The sequence below is a fragment of the Panulirus ornatus genome, chromosome 57 (assembly GCF_036320965.1).
Source record: "Panulirus ornatus isolate Po-2019 chromosome 57, ASM3632096v1, whole genome shotgun sequence".
NCBI classification, from domain to species: Eukaryota; Metazoa; Arthropoda; class Malacostraca; order Decapoda; family Palinuridae; genus Panulirus; species Panulirus ornatus.
The window spans coordinates 8,475,304-8,493,532 of record NC_092280.1 but is presented as its reverse complement, the minus strand read 5'-3'; the positions used below and the strand labels follow the sequence as shown (position 1 = coordinate 8,493,532).

The window sequence follows — 18,229 nt, the reverse complement described above, 5'->3', positions numbered from 1 at the left end:
GCCCAACTCCATCAGGACAATCCTTTTGAATTTAGACAGACACCTCAGATGTGCTGTGACTTTAGTTTTGACCATTTTGGAGCCTTGCTGTGTCTGGAAACACTGCGCTGGAGTTGCCCTCTGCCAGTGGCATGTCAAGGGCGAGGCACAAAAGGTCGTATTGAGTGATGTGAATGTGAAAATCGGACATAATGAAATTGTTGAGATAGTTGGTTAATGGGGAGTGCCTGGAGTAAATGAGAATGGAAGTATCTTGTGGATATTTGTGCCGAAAGGGGTTTATTCCTTGCAAACACCTTTTTTTCAGCATGAGATGATCCACAGATATACATGGAGAAGGGATGATGGAAGAGAAAAGCAAAAGGCTTTGATTGATTATGTGGCGGTGGATGAAAGATTGAGAAAGGCCTTGCTAGGTGCTAGAGTTGTGAGAGGATTCTTTGGAGACTCTAACCATTCTGCAGTTTTTGTGGGGATGAGAATCAGGGACAATTGGAGATATGGTGTAAGGAAGAATGGAGAGGTAAAAGTTTTGGCAAGCGAGATGAATCAGAGGAAATGCAGGGAGGAGTATGAAAAGAAGGTAATTGAAAGCTTAGATGGAAGTGCAGTGAATGTAGGGATGCAATCATGTGTGAATGAAGTGTTTAAAATCTTAAAAGAAATGCTATTAAAGCTTGTAGAATTAGTAGTTGGATATAAGGTCGTGAGACATAGGAATGAAACAGATTAGAAATGCTGTGGAAGAGAAGAAAAAGGCATATAATAGATTGCTTAATGTGAGTGTACCAGTGGAAGCTCAGCAAAGGAGGAGGGAAGAATATAGAATTTGTAAGCAGAATGTTAAGAAGCTGATAGAGGAAATCCAAGAAAGAGTAGATGAAGATTTTGGAAGAAATCTAATGAAAAGTTTGGGATAATAAGAAACTATGCTGGAAGGAGGTGAGAAAGGGAAGAGGTGGATGTAAGAGTGGAAATGTTAATGTGAGATATAAGGAAGGGGAGTTGCTGAATCAAAAGGAGGAAGTGAAAGGAAGATGGAAAGGGTATTTTGAGGAACATGAATGTGTGAGAAGGGGAGGCAGTAGTTGTTAGATGGATAGGTATGGAGGATGGAAGTAAAAAGGGAGGTAAGAAGAGCAATTATAAGGCTGAAGGTAGGAAAGGCACTTGGATTGGATGGGATTATTGCTGAAATGCTGAAGTATGGAGGAGGAAGTGTGATAGAATGGGTGCATCTGATATATAATTTAGCACAGAAACAGAAGGTTGTGCTTGAGGATCGTGTGAAAGCTGTTATTGTGCCTTTATTCAAAGGAGGTGCTAAGGTTGTATGTAACAGTTATAGGGGAATAAGTCTATTAAGTATACCAGGAAAAGTGTATGCAAGAATGTTAATTGATAGATTGATGGAAGTGACTAAATGTAGAATAAGTGATAGAGTGTTGAAAGTGACTGAATGTAGAATAAGTAAAGAGCATGGGTTTTTTAGGAAAGATAGATGTGTGGATCAGATCTTTGTGGTAAAGATGACCGTGGAAAAGTATTTAGCCAAAGATAAGAAGTTGCATGCAGCTTTTATGGATGTGGAGAAAGCATATGACAGAGTTGAGTGGTATGCTTTATGGGATGTGTTAAGGATATATGGTGTAGGTGGATAACTGATGGATGGTGTGAAAGTCTTCCATAGAGGACCAAATGCATGTGTAAGAATGGATGGAGAGTTGAGTGAAAGTTTTGGGACATGTAGGTTTGAGACAGGGCTGTGTGATGTCACTGTGGCTTTTTGATATGTGTATGGATGAAATGAGAGAAATAAAAGCAAACTAGGAAAAAGGGGTGCAGAGATGGAGTATGGCACTGAGATATAATGGATAGTGGCAAGCCAGTTTGTGGATGATACTGTATTGTTTGCTGAGATTGAAGAGGAGTTGCAAAAGGTTGTAAGTGTGTTTTAAGTTGTGTGTAATCATAGGCGATTGAAATTAAATGTGAGTAAAAGTAATCATGTTTTAAAGGAGACAGAGTAAAAGCATAGATTTTGCAAAACCATATAGAGGGAATGAAGAAAGTGTACTAAATTGTGCCTTGGATATGGGGGGAGAAAGAGGAAGAAGTGAGAGAATATAAATTTTTAGAAGCTGTCTTGGGTAAGTTTGGTGATATGGAAGGAGAGATAAGGGGGAGAGCAGTACAGTCATTAGGTACCTTAATAGAATAATGAAGGGTACAGGTGTAACTATGGAAGTGAAGAGAGGATTAAAAAAAAAAAGAGCATAGTCCTCCCAGCCCTGACCTATGCAGCCAATATATGGACATGGAGTGAGTCACAGAGGTCAAGAATTCAGGCTGTGGAAATGAGGTATGTGAGAAGGGTATGTGGTGTGACCAGTTGGAATGAAGAAAGAAATGAAGGGGTGTATGAGAGATGTGGTATGGCAGGGAATGCAAAGGGAATGAATTGTGGAGTGGTAAAATGGGTGACAATAGTTTGAGGTGGAAAAAATGCAAGACAGGGAGTTTGCATATAGGGTGTAAGATAGTATAATTAGAGGGGATGGTGTGAGAGGAAACCACCCATGACATGGGCAAATTGGGTGGAGGAATACTGGAGGGAGAAAAATGGTGGAAGAATGCACAGAATGGTGTATGTGAGGGAGGCATGTGAGGACTGGGATAAGTGGAGACTCTTTTGCTGTGTTCACCCCTTGATGGGAGTTCCAGGAGGAGTGGGCATCAGAGATGTAGATAGGTAGATTAGTGCTATTTGTTATCCCATCACTTAAGCAAAATGATAGGAGCTGTAGATGTAAGTAGTAGGTAGGAACCTTAGATAGGAGTGTTAGGTAAAAGTAGTTGTTTGGAGCATTTATGTGTGAGCATCAGTGGTTGGTTGGAACATAAGGCAGAAGTTTTTGGTAGTAACATTAATTATGTTATGGAAACACTGCAGTAGAGGTGCCTTCTGCCAGTGGGTTGTTAAGGATGAGGCACTAAAGGGGTAGGAAGCTGCGCTGGAGCTCACCAGTTATGGAGACTTTTGCTATGGCCACCCCTTTTAGGGAATAAGCATATGTTTTCTAAGATTTACTTAGGTGATTTAAGATATCTTACCTTGCTATATATAAGGCTCCAAATAGAGTATAAATGGAAATGAAATTACTATTATTTTTGTAAGAAAAAACTATTTGGATCAACTCAGGTACAGAGAAGTAATCACTCTGAAGTCTGAGCTGCAGGAGGCCCAGGAACGACTTCTCAGGACCACCAATGATGGCTTTGAGGCAGCTGTAGAGTATGAGTTGGAGAAACGACAAAGGGTGAGCTCAAACTTTATGCATAATGTGTAGCTCTTCATAATTAATGAATACTTTGCAGAAAACCATCATGGTAATCATGTTTTTACCATGTCATGAATGTTGGAAGGATGTCCTTGCTCATTTCATTGTTGTACATTCATTAAGATATCATTCTTGAAGCCTGTATATTCCCTGTTGCATGTGCCACTCAGCAGGCTTTATCCAGACGTTGGGGGATTCTTCATTGAATGTTAAAGATTTTCATTTCTTTTACTGGTTATGTATTTTATAGCCAAAGCATTTTTGATTCTTGATTGCAGACCATTTATTCTGTTCAGGTACACTGTAGCTGTGAAACAGCATATATGTTTATTGATGAATAGGGGGATAGGTAGATTTTCTTTAACTTGTCAGTGCTGTTAAACTGTTAGGTTTATGAAAATTAACTAGTTGTGTTTTAGTTCTTTTTTGAAGTAACTTACTAATTTTTTGAGTTCTTTAAAAAATGGATTTGAGATACCATCACTAGTGCAGATGTTTAGAAATTTAGATCATGATCATGATTATGATTATTTTTATTTCAGGAGCAATGTGAGCCAATAAATGCAGCCATCAGCACAGCAATGGAAAATGTGGTCGTGGTAGTAGAGAGTCTAACTAAAGCCAAACAGCTAGCTGGTGGAGTTTTAAACAGCTGCCGTAAACGTTCCTCCAGTAATGCCCGTAATTCCTCATCTACCAACTCATTCCCTCGTACATCAGGTTGGACTGCATGATAACTGCCCATATTTATATAAGTTAAGGTCATAGCATGTGTTAGTATAACCACTTGTCTCAGTTTCGTTTACATGCATTATCATGGGAAAAGTAATGGGATTGTCCAATTTTCCATTGATAGGTCTTCATCTGAACCATATTTTTACTATTAATCATTTTTCTCAGTTTCTCTTAGAAGTAGGGGATTTATTCATTTTTTATTGAGTTTTTTCATCTTTAACTATATTTTCATGATGGCACCATTTGGGATTAGAAACTTAGACTTCACACTGTTTCGCAAAAAAAAAATTTTCCATTTGTGCATCTTTCAGTGCAAGCATTTGGCATCAGTTTTACATGTGATGCCAGATCAGCGAGCAGAATTCTTCGGCATTTACTGCCATGATTTGTGTTTTGAATAATGCAGATCTAGAGGGGTGTCACCACATGAGATGGTCAAAAACAAAGACTGTGATTAAAAGGTGTGGCCAACACTCTGAAACTAGTTTTATCCTTTTTCCATTTTTAGTAAAAATAACCCTTTATTGCCCTAAACATTTGAAAAACCTTGGTTTAGCCACTTCCCCACAGTTTTTGTACATTTTGCTGTGTTCCCTGCCCCACTGTATGGAATTTTAGAATGATTTATTCTTGTTTTTAAGATGTTATTATATGCAGCAAATGTTCTTTACAGTATAGGGCTGCTGAGCTGTTGAGGGCCTTATTAGATCATTAGTTATTTTCGAATGAAACAGAACTTTAGACCAAAAAATACATTGATAGGGATGTGCTCCAGCCTTTGGTAATGTTTTACCAGAAATGAGTTTGTGTACTTGTAAATCCAAAAATTTTGTTCCTTTTGGTTTGATCCTGATTTAATTGTTTTCCTTTGATGATGTTAAGTTTTGCTAAAGATGTGGATCTTTTTTTCATATGCTGTTTGTTTTACCAGGATTCTTTTTCATATGCATGTTGTTTCACTGCACCTTATATGAAAATTCATTTTACACCTGGAATGTTTGAAATCCAGTAAATTATGCTACAACATTAATAGTGGGACATTGTAGTTTTATCTAGTAAGTGAATATTATTGTGGTCTATAATGTAAGCCTGTAGTAGCACTCACAGAATGCTCTGTCTTTCAGTATTTGATTTTTTCTTGTTTTCAGCTGAACTTACTACAGACTAGGACCACATCTCCTGCAGCATAATAGAGTAAAACCTCTTTTATCTGAAATGCATTGGGAATCAGCTGTTTCGGATAACAAAGAAAAAACTGGTTTGATTTATTTTCATACTTGATAGCTGTTTTCCACATTAGTGAGGTAATGCCAGGAACAGGTAAAGAAAGGCCACTTTCACACATATCCATTCTTTAGCTGTCATGTGTAATATTAGCATTGAAACCACACCGCCCTATACATAATCATGCCCCACAGACCTTTCCCTGGTTTATCCCAGTCGCTTCACGTGCCAATGTGTAGTCCATTGGCAGTACATCGACCTCAGTAAACCACATTGTTCCAGTTTAGCTATCCCTTGCATGTATTTCAACCTCTTCTGTGGCAGGGGTGCATGCTGTCTCAATGGTTGCTTAATTCATGTATGGATAGGGTGGTTAGGGAAGTGAATGCAAGAATTTTGGAGAGAGGGGCAAGTATGCCATCTGTTGTGGATGAGAGGGATGGGAAGTGAGTCAGTTTGAGTTCGCTGATGATATAGCGCTGGTGGCTGATTTGGGTGAGAAACTGCAGAAGCTGTTGACTGAGTTTGGTAAAGTGTGTGAAAGAAGAAAGCTGAGAGTAAATGTGAATAAGAGCAAGGTTATTAGATTCTGTAGGGTTGAGGGACAAGTTAATTGGGAGGTAAGTTTGAATGGAGAAAAACTGGAGGAAGTGAAGTGTTTTAGATATCTGGAAGTGGACTTAGCAGCGGATGGAACCATGGAAACGGAAATGAATCACAGGGTGGGAGAGGTGGCAAAGGTTCTGGGAGCGTTGAACAATGTGTGAAAAGCGAGAATGTTATCTCAGAGAGCCAAAATAGGTATGTTTGAAGGAGTAGTGGTTCCAACAATGTTTTATGGTTGTGAGGTGTGGGCTGTAGATAGAGTTGTGCAGAGGTGGGTGGATGTGTTGGAAAAGAGATGTTTGAGGACAATATGTGGTGTGAGATGGTTTGATCGAGTGAGTAATGAAAGGGTAAGAGAGATGTGTTGTAATAAAAGAGTAGTGGTTGAGAGAGCAGAAGAGGTTGTATTGAAATACTTTGGTCACATGTAGAGAATGAGTGAGGAAAGATTGACAAAGAGGATATATGTGTCAGAGGTGGAGGGAAGAAGGAGAAGTGGGAGACCAAATTGGGGGTGGAAAGATGGAGTGAAAAAGATTTTGAGCAATCGGGGCCTGAACATACAGGAGGGTGAAAGGCATGTAAGGAATAGAGTGAATTGGAACAATGTAGTATACTGGGGTCGATGTGCTGTCAATGAATTGAACCAGGGCATGTGAAGCATCTAGGATAAACCATGGAAAGTTTTGTGGGGCCTGGATGTGGAAAGGGAGCGGTGGTTTTGGTGCATTACACATGACAGCTGGAAACTGAGTGTGAACGAATGTGGCCTTTGTTGTCTTTTCCCAGTGCTACCTCTTGCGCGCGCTGGGGGAGGGGGGTGACATTTCATGTGTGGTGGGGGTGGCAAGAGGAATGAATGAAGGCAGCAAGTGTGAATATGTTTATTTTGTTTTATTTATTTTGCTTTGTCGCTGTCTCCTGCGTTAGCGAAGGTAGCGCAAGGAAACAGACAAAAGAATGGCCCAACCCACCCACATACACATGTATATACATACACGTCCACACACGCAAATATACATACCTATACATCTCAACATATACATATATATACACATATACATAATTCATGCTGTCTGCCTTTATTCATTCCCATTGCCACCTCACCACACATGAAATAACAACCCCTTCATGTGTGCGAGGTAGCACTAGAAAAGACAACAAAGGCCCCATTTATTCACACTCAGTCTCTAGTTGTCATGTGATAATGCACTGAAACCACAGCTCCCTTTCCACATCCAGGCCCCGCAGAACTTTCCATGGTTTACCCCAGACGCTTCACATGGGATTAGGGGAGAAAGAAAACTTCCCATGCATTCCTCACGTGTCGTAGAAGGCGACTAAAGGGGACGGGAGCGGGGGGCTAGAAACCCTCCCCTCCTTGTATTTTTACTTTCTAAAAGGGGAAACAGAAGAAGGAGTCACGTGGGGAGTGCTCATCCTCCTCGAAGGCTCAGATTGGGGTGTGTAAATGTCTGTAGATGTAACCAAGACGAGAAAAAAGGAGAGATAGGTAATATGTTTGAGGAAAGGAACCTGGATGTTTTGGCTTTGAGTGAAACGAAGCTCAAGGGTAAAGGGGAAGAGTGGTTTGAGAATGTGAAGATTTGTAGAGGTTTTCAGAAAAGAAGAGAGAATGTTGGGGTGAAGAGAGTGGTGAGAGTAAGTGAGCTTGGGAAGGAGACTTGTGTGAGGAAGTACCAGGAGAGACTGAGTATAGAATGGAAAAGGTGAGAACAAAGGAGGTAAGGGGAGTGGGGGAGGAGTGGGATGTATTTAGGGAAGCAGTGATGGCTTGCGCAAAAGATGCTTGTGGCACGAGAAGCGTGGGAGGTGGGCAGATTAGAAAGGGTAGTGAGTGGTGGGATGAAGAAGTAAGATTATTAGTGAAAGAGAAGAGAGAGGCATTTGGACGATTTTTGCAGGGAAATAATGCAAATGAGTGGGAGATGTATAAAAGAAAGAGGCAGGAGGTCAAGAGAAAGGTGCAAGAGGTGAAAAAGAGGGCAAATGAGAGTTGGGGTTAGAGAGTATCATTAAATTTTAGGGAGAATAAAAAGATGCTTAAGAAGGAGGTAAATAAAGTGCGTAAGACAAGGGAACAAATGGGAACGTCAGTGAAGGGCGCAAATAGGGAGGTGATAACAAGTAGTGGTGATGTGAGAAGGAGATGGAGTGAGTATTTTGAAGGTTTGTTGAATGTGTTTGATGATAGAGTGGCAGATATAGGGTGTTTTGGTCGAGGTGGTGTGCAAAGTGAGAGGGTTAGGGAAAATGATTTGGTAAACAGTGAAGAGGTAGTAAAAGTGTTGAGGAAGATGAAAGCCGGCAAGGCAGTGGGTTTGGATGGTATTGCTGTGGAATTTATTAAGAATGGGGGTGACTGTATTGTTGACTGGTTGGTAAGGTTATTTAATGTATGTATGACTCATGGTGAGGTGCCTGAGGATTGGCAGAATGCTTGCATAGTGCCATTGTACAAAGGCAAAGGGGACAAAGGTGAGTGCTCAAATTACAGAGGTATAAGTTTGTTGAGTATTCCTGGTAAATTATATGGGAGGGTATTGATTGAGAGGGTGAAGGCATGTACAGAGCATCAGATTGGGGAAGAGCAGTGTGGCTTCAGAAGTGGTAGAGGATGTGTGTATCAGGTGTTTGCTCTGAAGAATGTATGTGAGAAATACTTAGAAAAGCAAATGGATTTGTATGTAGCATTTATGGATCTGGAGAAGTGAATATGTACATGTGTATATATGTATGTATACGCTGAAATGTACAGGTGTGTATATTTGCATGTGTCGATGTTTATGTATATACATGTATATTTGGGTGGGTTGGGCCATTCTTTCGTCTGTTTCCTTGTGCTACCTAGCAAATGCAGGAGGCAGCAGCTAAGTATAATAAATGAATATGGCTCATCTTTCTTGAGATTGTGGAGATAGTTGGGCTTGCTTGTGTTAATTTCACTACTCCTTAAGCCTAAAAGATTTCGTTTGTGTTCTTTCTGAATGGTGGTTTTAAGGCTACTCACAGGCAGACCCAGGGGGTAATGGACTTCGTCCTTCAAGGCATATGTTTTTGGCTAGTTTGTCAGCTTTATCCTGCATTCTAAGGCCAATATTAGATGGAACCCAGTGAAATTTGTTGAATCTCTGTCATTCTTCATACACAGGCATATCACAGTGAAGCATATTTAATGCAGTTAATGATGAAAGAGAAACACTTGCAGTGAGACTGTTATGCTTAGAATTTTCAACATATTTAAGGGTCATAGTCTGTTGGGGATGAGAGAGCTTGGGAAGTGAGTCAGTTGTTGTTCGCTGATGATACAGCACTGGTGGCTGATTCATGTGAGAAACTGCAGAAGCTGGTGACTGAGTTTGGTAAAGTGTGTGAAAGAAGAAAGTTAAGAGTAAATGTGAATAAGAGCAAGGTTATTAGGTACAGTAGGGTTGAGGGTCAAGTCAATTGGGAGGTAAGTTTGAATGGAGAAAAACTGGAGGAAGTAAAGTGTTTTAGATATCTGGGAGTGGATCTGGCAGCGGATGGAACCATGGAAGCGGAAGTGGATCATAGAGTGGGGGAGGGGGCGAAAATCGTGGGAGCCTTGAAGAATGTGTGGAAGTCGAGAACATTATCTTGGAAAGCAAAAATGGGTATGTTTGAAGGAATAGTGGTTCCAACAATGTTGTATGGTTGCGAGGCGTGGGCTATGGATAGAGTTGTGCGCAGGAGGATGGATGTGCTGGAAATGAGATGTTTGAGGACAATGTGTGGTGTGAGGTGGTTTGATCGAGTAAGTAACGTAAGGGTAAGAGAGATGTGTGGAAATAAAAAGTGCGTGGTTGAGAGAGCAGAAGAGGGTGTTTTGAAATGGTTTGGGCACATGGAGAGAATGAGTGAGGAAAGATTGACCAAGAGGATATATGTGTCGGAGGTGGAAGGAACGAGGAGAAGTGGGAGACCAAATTGGAGGTGGAAAGATGGAGTGAAAAAGATTTTGTGTGATTGGGGCCTGAACATGCAGGAGGGTGAAAGGAGGGCAAGGAATAGAGTGAATTGGATCGATGTGGTATACCGGGGTTGAAGTGCTGTCAGTGGATTGAATCAGGGCATGTGAAGCATCTGGGGTAAACCATGGAAAGCTGTGTAGGTATGTATATATGCGTGTGTGGACGTATGTATATACATGTGTATGGGGTTGGGTTGGGCCATTTCTTTCGTCTGTTTCCTTGTGCTACCTCGCAAACGCGGGAGTATAATGAGTGTATTGTTATACCCCGAAGTATTAATCATGATATCATCTCTCGCAAACGCGGGAGACAGCAACAAAGCAAAAAAAAATATATATATATATATATATATATATATATATATATATATATATAATAGGGGAGAAAGAATACTTCCCACGTATTCCCTGCGTGTCGTAGAAGGCGACTAAAAGGGAAGGGAGCGGGGGGCTGGAAATCTTCCCCTCTCATTTTTTTTTCAATTTTCCAAAGGAAGGAACAGAGAAGGGGGCCAGGTGAGGATGTTTCCTCAGAGGCCCAGTCCTCTGTTCTTAACGCTACCTCGCTGAGGCGGGAAATGGCGAATAGTATGAAAAAAAAAAAAAAAAAAAAGTCATCTACATATCTAAGTTGTTTGGTATTTGTGTGCATGGACTGAAAAAATGCATTAATTAGAACATTGAACAAGATGGGACTAAGTACACTGTCCTGGGGATTAGCATGTTCAAACTCTTTGATTTTACTTCTGTGACCCTGAAACAGAACAGACGACTTCCTGTTTGAAATGTAACCAGAGATCTATCTCAAGAGCCAGTCTTCTATGTTAGAAAGGGATTCATCTGTAAAACCAGCCCCCTACATCCATTTTAGCAAGTTCATACAAGATAATGTGTTGATCGACTATGTCAGAAGCAGCTTTGTCAGGGAAGATGGTGTAGTTATACTATGTATGGGGAATTAAGGTGGTAAATGCAGTGATGCACACTATAGATTAGGGGACAGATGCTCTCATGTTCTGTATAGGAGACGACTGAACACCATTCTTTTAAAGGTTTTACATAAATATGTAGTCAAGGATATAGGTCTAAAGGCATCATTTTGGATGGGTTTGGGTATTGCAGTGATGAGGCTATTCATCTAGAAGATCGGTAGAACTCTTGTCATATCTTATACAGTGCAAGAAGAGAATTACCAGGTATGTTGCATAGGAGCTATAAGATCCTCTCATGGGTACATAGCTTTGCCTTTAGTCTATGCTATGTCAGTTTCAGATACAGTGAATAGGATATTGCAGTCCTCACTCCCCTTGATCATCATGAGGTTGATTAGTCTATCTCTGTGTTCATGTTTGAGATTTAGTTTTACCTTCATGTTACACAGTAGATTTATAAAATTAGACATAGAGATCCAAGTATTAGGTAGATCATTGACTCTTTGTAAAGGAATGGCAGACTTGTCTGGTTTTTTGTACTGATGATTTTGATGTCTCCTTTATCTACTGATAGGTGTATGCATGCTGAGTCCATTACCAAACGTTTTTCAGTTAGATTCTCTTAAGTTCAGTCATGTGCTGCTGTGTAGTTGATAAGGCAGACGAATAATTCCCACATTTCTGGTGTTTATGATTGCCAGTAAGCTAGTCCAGTTCTCCTTTTGAGAGACATATTTCTCTAAGTTGTGGATCATTATAGTAGGTGTAATGTCTGTTTAGGTTAGGCTGGGGTGTGTTCATGGGTCTCCTAAACCGTCTAAGTGGTTCTGAGTATTGCTTGATAGTTAAAACTTGGTTTTTATGAAACTATCCTGGGGTGCCAGAGGGATGCAGGTGACCATTGCTCAGGAGCACATTGCTTCCTAACTTCTGCTTGATGGTGGCTTGGCCATGGGACAACCCCAGTGTGAAGCATGCGCAGTGATGTTATGACAGTTCAAACACTTGATGATGGCAGTGCTTCCATCCAATGGTCCACAGTTCTTCGTTTCATGATTACAGGCAAAATTCACACACCTGGGGTTAGACTTGCAGGTCTTCCCTATATGCCCTCATTGCTGGCATCTGAAACATCTATGGCATGGGGGTTGGTATGCAGAGATCCTATAGAACCTTCCAGAGGCAAGCCTGAAGTGAATTCATGTGGAATTTCAGGAAGGCCGACCTGCTCTTCTGTGATTAGTTTACAGGTAGGCAGTCATCTATGATTGATGACCTGGTTAGTTGTGAGGTGCACAGAGTCCACGACCTCACTGACACTATGGATCATAATGTATTTCTTGGGTTACAGCTTAGGTGGTGGTTCTTATACATTGATGCCAATGTACTTGATGCTCAGCAGAAGTTGAATAAACTTCTGGAACTTGGTGACATAGACATAGTTGTCACCATCCTGTTTCATTGTTGTGCTCTAATCTAGATTTCCCATACTAGCTGCAGGCAACCATTCAAATCTGTTGTGAAGGTGGTTCCTGAAGAGAGGTCAAGCTAGATCAGTTTCAGCATCTGGGGTGTCTCAGTTTCAGGAGTAGTTTCAGGTTTGCATGTCTTCTTATGTACTTCTTCCTTCGGGACTTACTCAGGACAGGCTGAAAGTCACTTTCATCATCGCCATCATCAATCACTCCATCTTCCTCATTGGTAATACCATTATCTTCACCTTCATTGCCATCATCCATTGACAGCTGACTGTCATGATCTATCATGGCTTCTGCCATGATGACAACAATAACACAAGCCCTCTGACTACCAGTGTTATGGATAAAAAGGCATAGAATTCCTTGATACACAACTGTTTTGACAAGCCAAGGGGAAGCCGCTGGCCACACATCCTGTCATTAGCTTTACACTTCACTGTACACTGTGATCATTGTTATAACAGACTTAAGTGCATAAGTCACTGACTCTGACACATGTCACTGGTGCTGGTGCAGTTGGTGCTGACGCAAATCACTGGTGCTGGTGCAATTGGTGCTGATGCAAATAACTGGTGCTGGTGTAATTGGTGCTGGTATTATGCAGTGTCAACTCCTTGATCAGGCTGGTTGGTAAGATTGCTAGAGGTGTACATTGGACGAAAGAGTCACATGTCATGCCACAGTGCCACTTGGGCCCAAGCTTGAAGGAAGGGAATGATGATGGTTTGGATGGGACAGGAAGGGAGTGGCAGTACCAAACCACCTGTACTAGGCTAAGTAATTACTGCTAGTCAGATAGCACCCTTGGACTTGAGATAACTAGTGATTGTGTTATTGTGGATAGGAAAGGTTTTTTTACAATTTTCTCTTATTGTTAATCTTTTTTTTTCTAGATTCATTTAGACCTTTGGTACTTTATTCAGACTGTACATTTTTTCATACATGTTTGACATTTCCTGCTTTAGTGAGGTGTGATGAACAGACAAAGAAATGACCTTATTCACTCACTTCTGTTTTTAGTCCATCGATGTCTCTGACACTCATTTCTTCCAGGAACTCATATCAAGAGGTTGGCTATGGCAAAAGTCTCCATTTACATGACTTCTCTTCTATAGATTATCCCGTGCTTTCTTCCACCATTTTTATCTCTCCAGTATTCTTCCACTTTATTTCTCCATGTCACAGGTGGACTTCCTCTCATACCAACCCCATTTATTGTACTCTCATACACTGTAAATTCCCAGGCTTGCATTCTATCCACATGCCAGCTTTACCACTCCACAATTCATTCCCTTTGCATGCCCTGTTATACCACATCTCTCATACAACTCATAATTTCTTTCTTCTTTCCATCTAGTTATACCTCATGCTCCTCTCAAATAGCTGATATCTACAGCCTGAATTCTTGATCTCTGTGACTCATTCCATGTCCATGTTTCGGCTGCTTATGTCATATCTGGGAGGGCTATGCTGTCCCTTAATTCTCTCCTCACTTAAAAGTGAGGAGAGAATTAAGGGACAGCATAGCCCTTTACATCTCTAACCTTCATTGTTATATGAAGGGATCCAATGAATCTTTACTCTCTACTGCTTTCTCCCTTAACTTTCCCTCTATATCACCAGACTTAACCAAGACAGCTCCTAAATACTTGAATCCCCTCACCTCTTCCAGGCTTTCTTTTCCATTATCAAAAACACAGTTCAGTACACTTTCTTCTTTTACTCTGTATGGTTTTGCAAAATCAATGCTTTCACTCTGTTTCTTTTCAGAAACTATTACTTTTTCTTTACTTGCATTTACCTTCAATCACCTGCTCATTATAAGAAACACAACTTTCTGCAACACCTCTTTACTCTCGGTAAATGATAGTATGATCCACAAACAGGCTTACCACTAGCCACCATACCTTACTGCCGTACTCCATATCTGCACCCCCTTTTCATAGTTTTACTTTTATCTCTGAAACTTCTAGCTTGAAATGAGTGAAAAAATGAATGTCACATAATGGTTCAACCTCTGGCTATGGAAAAAGGAAATGTATAATTTATTTACACAAACGTCAATAGCAGTTCTCATTTCTCATTTCTGTAGAAATGTATCCCCAATTATATAATGTAAGTCAAAGAGGAAACAAAGATTAATTCACTGGCAATTGATCTTAGGAAAGCTTTTTAGGAATGGAACCCTTCCATAAATCAAAAAATTCATGTAACAATAGAAATATGATAAATGTTCAAATTCATACTACATTCTAGGATACAACAGAAATCTTTTAATTTTGCCAAAAGATTTCTGTTGTATCCTAGAATGTAGTATGAATTTGAACATTTATCATATTTTTATTGTTACATGAATTTTTTGATTTTGTATATATATGTATGTGTGTGTGTGTGTATATGTGCGTATGTATGTGTATGTGTGTGTATGTGTATATGTATATATATATGTATATTATCCCTGGGGATAGGGGTGAAAGAATACTTCCACGTATTCCTCGCGTGTCGTAGAAAGTGACTAGAGGGGACGGGAGCGGGGGGGCCAGAAATCCTCCCCTCCTTGTATTACCTTTCTAAAATGGGAAACAGAAGAAGGAGTCACGCGGGGAGTGCTCATCCTCCTCGAAGGCTCAGAGTGGGGAACCAAATGTGTGTGGATGTAACCAAGATGTGAAAAAAGGAGAGATAGGTAGTATGTTTGAGGAAAGGAACCTGGATGTTTTGGCTCTGAGTGAAACGAAGCTCAAGGGTAAAGGGGAAGAGTGGTTTGGGAATGTCTGGGGAGTAAAGTCAGGGGTTAGTGAGAGGACAAGAGCAAGGGAAGGAGTAGCAATACTCCTGAAACAGGAGTTGTGGGAGTATGTGATAGAATGTAAGAAAGTAAATTCTCGATTAATATGGGTAAAACTGAAAGTTGATGGAGAGAGGTGGGTGATTATTGGTGCATATGCACCTGGGCATGAGAAGAAAGATCATGAGAGGCAAGTGTTTTGGGAGCAGCTGAATGAGTGTGTTAGTGGTTTTGATGCACGAGACCGGGTTATAGGGATGGGTGATTTGAATGCAAAGGTGAGTAATGTGGCAGTTGAGGGAATAATTGGTATACATGGGGTGTTCAGTGTTGTAAATGGAAATGGTGAAGAGCTTGTAGATTTATGTGCTGAAAAAGGACTGATGATTGGGAATACCTGGTTTAAAAAGCGAGATATACATAAGTATACTTATGTAAGTAGGAGAGATGGCCAGAGAGCGTTATTGGATTACGTGTTAATTGACAGGCGTGTGAAAGAGAGACTTTTGGATGTTAATGTGCTGAGAGGTGCAACTGGAGGGATGTCTGATCATTATCTTGTGGAGGTTAAGGTGAAGATTTGTATGGGTTTTCAGAAAAGAAGAGTGAATGTTGGGGTGAAGAGGGTGGTGAGAGTAAGTGAGCTTGGGAAGGAGACCTGTGTGAGGAAGTACCAGGAGAGACTGAGTACAGAATGGAAAAAGGTGAGAACAATGGAAGTAAGGGGAGTGGGGGAGGAATGGGATGTATTTAGGGAATCAGTGATGGATTGCGCAAAAGATGCTTGTGGCATGAGAAGAGTGGGAGGTGGGTTGATGAGAAAGGGTAGTGAGTGGTGGTATGAAGAAGTAAGAGTATTAGTGAAAGAGAAGAGAGAGGCATTTGGACGATTTTTGCAGGGAAAAAATGCAATTGAGTGGGAGATGTATAAAAGAAAGAGACAGGAGGTCAAGAGAAAGGTGCAAGAGGTGAAAAAAAGGGCAAATGAGAGTTGGGGTGAGAGAGTATCATTAAATTTTAGGGAGAATAAAAAGATGTTCTGGAAGGAGGTAAATAAAGTGCGTAAGACAAGGGAGCAAATGGGAACTTCAGTGAAGGGCGCAAATGGGGAGGTTATAACAAGTAGTGGTGATGTGAAAAGGAGATGGAGTGAGTATTTTGAAGGTTTGTTGAATGTGTTTGATGATAGAGTGGCAGATATAGGGTGTTTTGGTCGAGGTGGTGTGCAAAGTGAGAGGGTTAGGGAAAATGATTTGGTAAACAGAGAAGAGGTAGTGAAAGCTTTGCGGAAGATGAAAGCCGGCAAGGCAGCAGGTTTGGATGGTATTGCAGTGGAATTTATTAAAAAAGGGGTGACTATTGTTGACTGGTTGGTAAGGTTATTTAATGTATGTATGACTCATGGTGAGGTGCCTGAGGATTGGCGGAATGCGTGCATAGTGCCATTGTACAAAGGCAAAGGGGATAAGAGTGAGTGCTCAAATTACAGAGGTATAAGTTTGTTGAGTATTCCTGGTAAATGATATGGGAGGGTATTGATTGAGAGGGTGAAGGCATGTAGAGAGCATCAGATTGGGGAAGAGCAGTGTGGTTTCAGAAGTGGTAGAGGATGTGTGGATCAGGTGTTTGCTTTGAAGAATGTATGTGAGAAATACTTAGAAAAGCAAATGGATTTGTATGTAGCATTTATGAATCTGGAGAAGGCATATGATAGAGTTGATAGAGATGCTCTGTGGAAGGTATTAAGAATATATGGTGTGGGAGGAAAGTTGTTAGAAGCAGTGAAAAGTTTTTATCGAGGATGTAAGGCATGTGTACGTGTAGGAAGAGAGGAAAGTGATTGGTTCTCAGTGAATGTAGGTTTGCGGCAGGGGTGTGTGATGTCTCCATGGTTGTTTAATTTGTTTATGGATGGGGTTGTTAGGGAGGTAAATGCAAGAGTTTTGGAAAGAGGGGCAAGTATGAAGTCTGTTGGGGATGAGAGAGCTTGGGAAGTGAGTCAGTTGTTGTTTGCTGATGATACAGCGCTGGTGGCTGATTCATGTGAGAAACTGCAGAAGCTGGTGACTGAGTTTGGTAAAGTGTGTGGAAGAAGAAAGTTAAGAGTAAATGTGAATAAGAGCAAGGTTATTAGGTACAGTAGGGTTGAGGGTCAAGTCAATTGGGAGGTGAGTTTGAATAGAGAAAAACTGGAGGAAGTGAAGTGTTTTAGATATCTGGGAGTGGATCTGGCAGCGGATGGAACCATGGAAGTGGAAGTGGATCATAGGGTGGGGGAGGGGGCGAAAATTCTGGGGGCCTTGAAGAATGTGTGGAAGTCGAGAACATTATCTCGGAAAGCAAAAATGGGTATGTTTGAAGGAATAGTGGTTCCAACAATGTTGTATGGTTGCGAGGCGTGGGCTATGGATAGAGTTGTGCGCAGGAGGATGGATGTGCTGGAAATGAGATGTTTGAGGACAATGTGTGGTGTGAGGTGGTTTGATCGAGTGAGTAACGTAAGGGTAAGAGAGATGTGTGGAAATAAAAAGAGCGTGGTTGAGAGAGCAGAAGAGGGTGTTTTGAAGTGGTTTGGGCACATGGAGAGAATGAGTGAGGAAAGATTGACCAAGAGGATATATGTGTCGGAGGTGGAGGGAACGAGGAGAAGAGGGAGACCAAATTGGAGGTGGAGAGATGGAGTGAAAAAGATTTTGTGTGATCGGGGCCTGAACATGCAGGAGGGTGAAAGGAGGGCAAGGAATAGAGTGAATTGGAGCGATGTGGTATATCGGGGTTGACGTGCTGTCAGTGGATTGAATCAAGGCATGTGAAACGTCTGGGGTAAACCATGGAAAGCTGTGTAGGTATGTATATTTGCGTGTGTGGACGTGTGTATGTACATGTGTATGGGGGGGGGGGGGGTTGGGCCATTTCTTTCGTCTGTTTCCTTGCGCTACCTTGCAAACGCGGGAGACAGCGACAAAGTATAATAAATATAATAAAAAATAACTTTTGTCTCTCTTATCACTCCATCCAGGTATGTATATGTATATATACAATCTTGCTTGCCTTCATGCTGTTTCCTGTGGGACGGGATAGTACCAGGAATGGGTGAAGGCAAGCAAGTATGA

At 41.1% G+C, this 18,229-nt stretch overlaps 1 protein-coding gene across 1 annotated transcript in view; it reads left to right on the top strand.

Moving 5' to 3' along the window:
- Positions 1–18,229, top strand: part of LOC139766157 (uncharacterized) — a 137,730-nt gene that overhangs the window by 45,780 nt on the left and 73,721 nt on the right. Inside the window, exons 4-5 of the mRNA XM_071694429.1 lie at positions 3,203–3,320; positions 3,884–4,061. Of these exons, the coding sequence (XP_071550530.1) occupies positions 3,203–3,320; positions 3,884–4,061 (296 nt within the window). The remainder of the gene's footprint in view (positions 1–3,202; positions 3,321–3,883; positions 4,062–18,229) is intronic.